We start from the raw sequence: 9,417 nt of genomic DNA, 5'->3' as shown, positions 1-9,417 counted from the left end.
GAAAAGATTTTCTGTTCTGGATCAATGGAAACACATGTGTTAAAATGCTATTCGTTTATGATTGCCCTTAAGCAGATGTTGAAATGTGAATGGTTATTGCAAATGCAGAGTAAATGCAATATCTTCAAATAGATGCAAATAAGAGCACATGAAAAGTTATGACTCCGCAACATTTGATTCAGTTCCTGCTTTGTCTTCAAAACAATAAAATCTTCATGTTGTTAAAAAATTTAACATATGGTTATTTTTATACGAGAATATAAAACTCACATATAATGAGATAATTGATCTTATGAGATATTGTTTAATAGTTCTACGCCCACGTGACTGCAGTGACATCCACCCAGGAAGTTTATCAGGGGTATATATCATTTACCCAACAGATGAACAGTTTGTTGTTTATTGTGACATGGATACAGCTGGCCCTGGATGGACTGTAAGTATAAGTAATATTTATTCAGAAGTAAACAGGATATAGGTGGAAGATACCGTTTGGACATTCAAAACTCATAAATCGAAGATTAACTAACAACGCCATGATAAAAACGAAAAAAAAAAAACCGACGAAAAGACGAAAAGGGTGCACTAAACATTACATAGAAAACTAGACTTAGCAACACAAACCCCACCAAACACGGCTGGAGGGGAACTCAAGACCTCAGGTGCAGATCTAGCCGGAGGGGGGTTAAGATAAGATATGAATTATGTACGGAAAAACGTGTTTTTTTCTCTCAATAATCTTTATCGTGTTCGTCTGAGACATAACGTTTGGTATGCCAAAAAATAACAAATGTCACTTAGTGTCTCATTTTATTCGTACATACTTTATTTTCGCGGCATTATGTGAAATGTTTGTTCTTTGAAGTCCAGTTACAATCATTCCATTCATATGAATATTTAATACATCCTACATCTTTTACAGACAGCAATACACTTATATTTTCTTAAACCAAAAAGCTTCCTTTAACCAAAACTGCTCTAAAAGAGTAATGTTGAACAACTACTAAAATTTTTATTTACCATCTTTATCCTATTCCCGATAGTGATACTTTTACCGAGTATGGTTTCGTATGGCCGGAACTACGTGCATAACAGGCGACGATTACTCCTTCGATACGCCTAGTCTCGGTTCTTTTGGAGTTCCTGCGATTCCCCAAGTTTTTGTCTGTTACCATAGTTACCATAATTTGTCTTTGTAATCGAAAAACTAGATTTTTGAATACTGTTGCTTTAATTTATTAACTATTATTATTTGTTCATATTAACAGGTTTTCCAAAGGAGAACGGACGGAACTATCGACTTTTACCAGGGATGGTATGAGTTTGAGATGGGGTTCGGAAATTTGGAAACAGAATTTTGGTTGGGTAATTTTCTTTTTTGATATCTGCTTAAAAGTTTGGTTTTTGTTTTTAACTTTTCTTTCATCATTGTTTGTGATAGCAATTTGGGCAGACTCTTGAAAACCAAATTACCTTTTATTTTTATCTCAGTCTTTATTAACTTTCCAAAATCCAATATTCTTAGAATCAGATACTTTGATGGTTACCAGTCTGAACAAAACCAAAAATAGTGTATATTTGATAAGCCTTTGATTTTCAAATATTTCTGCCTCGAGCATCACTAAGAGACATTGTTTGTCGAAATACGCATCCTGGCACAGAAAAAATGGCACCATTTATGTTATTATATAGCTAGATATATAACCCAAAACAACATTTCTTACAAATATTACTGAAGTTGGAGACGATCAAAGTTTGATTCAAACGGTGAAAATTTCAAAACGCTTCTAATTAAGCTGATACTCTTATGATTATCTTTTGGTTTAACCCTTTTAAGAATAAACGTCGTGTTGTACGTGGTATATTATATTCACGTTGTCCATTGAATACAAGAAAATCTCTTTAAACTACACGATTGACGTCATTTCTGTCAATATGACGTTATACAATTATTTAATTGAATGCAAAGGATCTTAAAAAATAAATTTTTAATACTATCTAAGAAGTAAATATGTGTATTATTCTTTATTTTGTTTGAAAAGTTATGTTGACATATTCTAACGGGTGATAAATAAGAGCCTAGCGCGGCCTGCCGACAAGGAACATATATGCCAATAGCGCGGCAGAACGGTTAACCAGGATCAGTTGAATCAAACGAACTAAATTTAATTATTTATTTGTTAAAACTTGTTATGGAATTCATATACGAAGAAAAATGTTACACCAAACAAAATGCATATAGTTATTTGTACTTGTCAGCGTTTGTATTAGGTTTTGGATTTTCAAAGGTTTTGACCCCATGAATTACTGTAGAAATAATAATTGTCTACATGCTCATATAGTGCAGTCAAATTGATATTTTTTAAAGTTAATATGAGGATCTGGACAGGCTTTACGGAATAAAGAATAATTGAGAAACAGTGCAGAATAAAGGGCTAGAAAACAGAAAAAAGAGAAAATTAAACCAAAAAATAAAGCATGGAGAATAACGGGGTGCTAATATACAAAGAAAAGAGAATAATAGGCAAACTTAATAATGAATAGAGAACAATGACCTATATAAGTTAAAGAATAAAGAAATGAAGGACTCCCCATCCAGACCCTCTATCGTGTGTTTATTGATTCAAAAACTACAACATGTACAAATCAACATATCTCAATATACAACGAATTAAATTTCAAAATGTATTTTAAATTAAATTATTTTCTTAAAGACTTATAATTGTATAGTGTATGTGCTTATATTGTTTCTAAATTTGGTCTTCCACAGTAATGGTAATGAACATGGTGGTGTGCGTTTGCTTTGCTTCTTGCCGATCTCATTAGCTAAGCCCTATTCAACTTATTTTTACAATTTATTCTTCCGTTATGTAATTACACTACTGTCCAATGTCAGAACAGGTATGAGTGCTAAAACATATATTAAGCTCCGCCAAATTTGTATGTGCCTGTCCCAGGTTATGAGCTCGTAATTTCATAGTTTTCGTTGTTTGTTGTATGCAAATTTGTTGTTCGTTTATTGTGTTATGCATGCATCATGCCGTTGATTTCAATGATTCACATTTTATTTTTAATGGTCTGCACTGGCATAACTTATGGTATAGGTTTTGCTCATGCTGAAGGTTGTTAATTAGCTTATAGTTTTCTGCATACACTTCCTTTGGTCTGTAAAGGATAGTAATTTGACAATCATAAAAAATCTTTTTATTTTAAAACTGATATCAATTTCTGTATAAAACAACACAATATCGTTCCGTGAACATATGTTCACAGTATGGTCTAGAATTCATATGACTTGGTAAGAATATGTTAAGCTGCGTGATCATTTTTGGTTAATTGCATTGTATTTCATTGTCGAACAGGAAATAAATACATACACCTTCTTACCTCTATTGGAAAGAAAAAACTTTACATCTATCTTGAGGATTTTGAAGGAAATTCGACATATGCAGAGTACAGTGACTTCAGTATAGGTGATGCCACAACGAAATACACTTTGAATGTTGACGGATATAATGGAACTGCAGGTATAAATAAAAATACAACTGATTCAAATCCAAAATTATAAGTATGTATTTGCATGGTGGGTAATGCATGCATAATAAGAAATGCTTACCATGTCGATGAACCCAGTCTCGCTTCTTTTGGAATTCATGGAATAATTTCAAGTTTTGTTTGCTACGTTGGTTTGTCTCTTCCTTATCAAATTGTGAGATTTGAATATTGATTACCTCCTAATTATACTTGTTCCGTTTTGTACTCTGTTATAACGAAACAAACTGGTTGGGTACAGCATATTTTGTTTTAACAAAAAGTATTTTGTAAGGCATTACTCTCAAGTGTAATACAACGTTCGGTTAAAAGGTCTTGACGTAACATTGAAACCTGTATGAATAGCTTTAACGTTTTTTTCTCTCCTGGAAAAAAAGGTTCAATCGACATGTTTTTTGTAAATGTTTAAACTTCACCGATGAAGTTGGAACCCTTTATTACACCAGACGACGCCATTCAAGTGAACAAAACATTTACTTTATCAGAGAACGATTCTACCAAAAACGGCATTTTATAGCCGGGAAACATGTACAATGATCTTTCGATATTCTGAAAGCACTTTATAATGAGACATTATTTAAATTAGTTTATCTTCTGTTCGCATGCTGATGCTTTTCTCTGTATAATCCATACAACATATATTATTTTTCCACAACCTGTAGTTTGAAAACAAGCTCGGTGACCTATCATTTATATACAACATTATATGCTTAATTTTGGCAAAGTATGAACAAATAAGTTTTCATTTATACCCCTATATATAAATTTAATTCAACAATTGGTGTTGAGTGTTATTAATGTTAATAGAAACCACTTTATCAAAAAAAAAAAAACCAAACAATTCTTTCCAAAAAATAAGATATAAATTATTTGTAATCTGATAAGTACTTTCACATATATATATATATATATATATATACATTTAAATGGATACAAATAAGGCGTATGAGAATTGCTCACTATTTTATGAGATAATAGAAAAAAAAACAATAGATAAATGAGATACTAGTAAGTACATTATTATTGCCTTTATTTTTTACGATTGTATTGTTAAATTTATAAGTATTTATGTTCATTTGTATTCTTTTGTTTTTACATTCACAGGAGATAGCCTTATGATTCCTGGTACTAGAAACCATAACGGTATGATGTTTTCTACTAATTTTTTGTTTTACATTCACAGGAGATAGCCTTATGATTCCTGGTACTAGAAACCACAACGGTATGATGTTTTCTACTAATTTTTTGTTTTTTCATTCACAGGAGATAGCCTTATGATTCCTGGTACTAGAAACCACAACGGTATGATGTTTTCTACTAATTTTTTGTTTTTACATTCACAGGAGATAGCCTTATGATTCCTGGTACTAGAAACCACAACGGTATGATGTTTTCTACTAATTTTTTGTTTTTACATTCACAGGAGATAGCCATATGATTCCTGGTACTAGAAACCACAACGGTATGATGTTTTCTACTAATTTTTAATTTTTACATTCACAGGAGATAGCCTTATGATTCCTGGTACTAGAAACCATAACGGTATGATGTTTTCTACTAAAGATAGAGATAATGACAGATATTCTCCCTACAACTGCGCACAAACGTACAAGGGAGGGTGGTGGCACAAAGCGTGTCATTATGCAAATTTGAATGGAGCATATTTAGGTGGACCGCATTTGTCTTTTGCCGATGGTATCGAATGGTTTACATGGAAAGGATATCACTATTCGCTGAAGTCTACTAAAATGATGTTTAAAGGAAACTAAGAAAGACGGTGTTTTACCTTCCTTTTTAAAGTCCACAAGGACAATTAACATAAAATGGTTTAGAGTTACAACAGGACGAAGCTATATGAACTAACCTTTTCGAAACTTCATTCTCTATGAATCTAATAAAAACGTCTAGTTATCATCTCATAATATGTCTGAAACAGACCATTTAGACCAGTTGATATTGGAAAAGATGTAACGTTGAAAGTAAAATAACAAAATACCGAACTCCAAAGAAGTTTAAAAAAAACCCCGAAAATTCCCTAATAAAATTGCAAAATCAAAAGCTCAAACACATCAAACTGATGGAAATTAACTGTCATATTCCTGACTTGGTACAGGAATTTCTTAATATAGAATATGGTGAATTAAACGTAGTTTTATCATGTTTATGGCTAGCTAAACCTCTAATTTGGATGGCCTTCGCATAAAATTCCATTGTATGGACAGAAATGTGTTGTAAGCAAAACAAACTGAAATAAAAAGGTACAGCAGTCACCATTGTGTTCAAATCATTATCAAAATGAAAACACACATCTATGTCAACAAAGACAGGCAAAATGGCATATAACATGTATAATTAGATATAAGAAGATGTGGTATGAGTGCCAATGAGACAACTCTCCATCCAAGTCACAATTTATAAAAAAGTAAACCAATCAGCATATAAGCAAAAACGAAAGACCATAATACAGAAAATGTCCATAGCATAATAACACAATGGCGGGATATATAAATACAGAGCCACGGCAGAAGGTATTACCAAAAATAGACTAAACAGTAAAGGTTAAAAATATACAAATATAAAAAGAAAACTATAACACGTCATTGAGATGATAAAACGCGCTTAGCCTAGTATCAACAATTTATACTTCAAGACAATCGTGTATTATTTGTGAAGTTAATAAGGAATATTTATCACTTTATATATCTTTCGATGCACGTTTTAAGAAGAAGCACAAAACGTTCTTTGACATAACCCTGGTACGTCAACTTTCTGCTCAGACACTGTTGACGCTTTATAAAGGAGCAGCTGCAACAAAAAACAGAATGAGTTGGGAAATGTATATCCCATAAGCAGGTGAAGTTGGTATATTGATACTTAGGTGGACTGTATAATTTCACTTCTGTTCTCGTACTATGAACAACAAAATTATCTATTTTGTAAAAAATATTTCCGTTCCCGATTTATACTGTATACCTTACAACAAAATTATTTTCATTTAACTTTGTACATTATTCTATTTGGCGGCATTTTGTTCAAGGTTATGGTTGTTTTTCTGAAATTGTTTAACATCTAACCCCTTATTTTATTGATTTTGTATTTACATTGTGTCATAGATCAAAATTTATTCGTTCAGTGTATGTTCACTTGTGGTAATATGTCTTTTGATTGAGTTAAGCCATTTCATTTGATTTTTTATAGTGTGTCTTTCTATGTTGTGATGTTACACTATTGTTTCAGATAAGGGTGAAGGTTGGTACCTATTTAAACGTTTAAACCCGTGCATTTGTATGCACCTGTCCTAAATCAGGAATCTGATGTTCAGTAGTTGTCGTTTGTTGATGTGGTTAATAAGTGTTTCTCGTTTCCCGTTTTTACTTTTACAAATTGTGACTTGGATGGAGAGTTGTCTCATTGGCCCTCAAACCACATCTTCTGATGTCTATATATGATATAGTACACCACTATTATACTATTATACTATACTACAAATTTTACATAGAAATAATTTATGATACGACCAGTAAAACAAAATAACTTCGTGATTTATGAAGTTATGAACCCCTTAATTGCAAGAACTTTTTTCAATTTACCAAATCGAACCAGCCACTTTGTAACCAACAACTGTTATTGGCAAATTAAAATTTTATATTGTATATATTAATGGCATATTCTAGATTAGGTATCAAAACTAAAAATAAGCTAAGGTTTAAAAGATCCTAGTTTCTGTTGACATGATACGATTTTGACTGTTCTGTTTTAGATTTTGTAACTTAACGGTTTAATTATTTGACTACAAATTTGGTCTTGAACTTCTCTTACAAAATGTATTTAGATACGCATGAAGAAGGTTTGTCTAGGCAAACGTACCTTGAGCATTTCAACCAGTATCATTTATGTCCATTTGATACTAGACATATCTTAGTACTTCCGTTAGAGAGTATTTCTCTTTCTTCAACGTAATTTACATTGTTTCATGGTACTGTATTTTTATTAACGAAAAAAAGTATCGGTGAGTATTTTGGGGATGGGTTGCATATTACATTCAATGACGTGCGAGGAAAACAGATTAAAATAGTATAATTTTGAAATTTTACTGAATTAATTATTTGTATTTTGTCACTGGTTGATTATAACTTTTGTAAACAAATACAGTAAACCTTTATTTTAGTCTGACTTTATTGTTTTAACAATTATTTGTGCCATGAAAATTAGTTCACCCTTTGATTAAAAGACCAAAATAAGACCTACGGCGTAAGTTTGAATTTTTACGTATTTTGTGAAAATGATGCTCCATAACATATTTAATTTTTAGATAAACAAAGTCTAAACTCATAATTTTAAAGTTCAATCATAACAATCTCAAACTGCTTTTGTAATTCCATATAAGTTCATATAATTGTTTAGCCGAACAACTTTCAAAAACTAGCTGGTCAATGCGAAGGGAATGATTGTAATTTCAATGAGGCCTGTATGCCACGGGGACCGGACTACTATTGTGTTCATTTACCTATTAAGTTATCAGAAAGTAGCACACGTAAGTTTAATATTTTATTGCATATACATCTACACAAATTAATCTGATCAACAAAATGTTTTCATTCATGACTTTAAATGTGTTAACCCTCAACATTAATTATTGGAGTGAAACAGTATATTTCTCGTGTCTTTGCAACAGCTTATCACCAGCTTTTAAAAGATGAAGTTTCATGTAAACCTTCTATTTTCAAACACTTTTGTCATATTCAAACTTTATTATGTAAACGATGTTCTTCAGTGCTCGAGGTAAAATAGTTTTCTTGTTATTATGTCGTTTCGTATGATCTAAGACGAAATTGATTATACAGATCATTTCCGTTATCTTCTCTTTTATTATTAGAAAAGTGAAATTACGAATAGTTTAAAGAATAGTAAAGAAGGTACTCTAGATCACTGATACAAAAATATTTAAAACTTAAGGTGGTACCTAACACTACAGGGAGATAACTCTGTAAATATCAGCTAAACGTTTTAATCACGTTGTTTTGTTAAGGAAATATTACGCTTCTCAATGATCAAAATTAGTGTTTGTCAAACTGCTATGTAACCAACGAAATTTTTCTGATAAAGTGGTTGGTTCAAATTCTTTGAAATTTTTATATTTTTGTCAAAGGGTCAAAGTAAACATTATGTCAAAATTTTATGAAAATTAAACGAGCCTAATTAATTTTAGTCAAGGTGTTGGGTACCACCTTAATAATCAATAAAATGTGTTTCACTTGATAAGTATGACATTGCAAAATTGCAATCTTCATCAGTTACACCACACATGCAACACGAACAGACATGGTCTTGTTTCAGTGGCGACAGGTTCTTTACAGCAAGGACCAAAATGTAGAGATGTTAAAAAATCTGGAAAATGTTAAGCTTATATCAATATTATTATCACAAAGTGTCATCCTTCACTCATTATCCGTGCACTATACGTATATATTATCTGATATTTGAGATAAATATGAAGTAATAAACATAAAACAAATATATGTTTTAAAATAACTTCAGACCTTCGCATACGGGACTGCAGTGACCTTCCACAAGGAAGTTTGTCAGAGTATATACAAGATATCCATCAGACGATAAGATTGGTGCTTACTGTGACATGTATACAGCAGGATTTGGTTGGATTGTAAGTGTAGTGAAGAAGTAGATTTTATTCAATTGTTGTTTTAATGTAATAGCATCATTTTATTCGTACAGCATACAGATATTAATGTTAAGTGCATTTTACTTTTGAAACATTGGTGTTCACTTTGTCGAACAAGTGAAATGAATACCAGTATTTATAAAATATATTTTACACAACACATTTGTCGAATCAAATGATTGTTT

The 9,417-nt window shown here is 31.5% G+C and overlaps 1 protein-coding gene across 1 annotated transcript; it reads left to right on the top strand.

The window, feature by feature from the left end:
- The first annotated feature begins 292 nt into the window (after positions 1-292).
- On the top strand, positions 293-5,321 carry LOC127722404 (ryncolin-1-like). Its single transcript, XM_052229277.1, has 4 exons — positions 293-436; positions 1,269-1,365; positions 3,363-3,527; positions 5,056-5,321. Exons 1-4 carry the CDS (start codon positions 293-295, stop codon positions 5,319-5,321), a joined length of 672 nt encoding a protein of 223 aa, XP_052085237.1.
- The last annotated feature ends 4,096 nt before the right edge of the window (positions 5,322-9,417 follow it).

The sequence above is a fragment of the Mytilus californianus genome, unplaced genomic scaffold, assembly GCF_021869535.1.
Source record: "Mytilus californianus isolate M0D057914Y unplaced genomic scaffold, xbMytCali1.0.p SCAF_12, whole genome shotgun sequence".
NCBI classification, from domain to species: Eukaryota; Metazoa; Mollusca; class Bivalvia; order Mytilida; family Mytilidae; genus Mytilus; species Mytilus californianus.
This window is presented reverse-complemented; position numbering and strand designations above follow the sequence as displayed.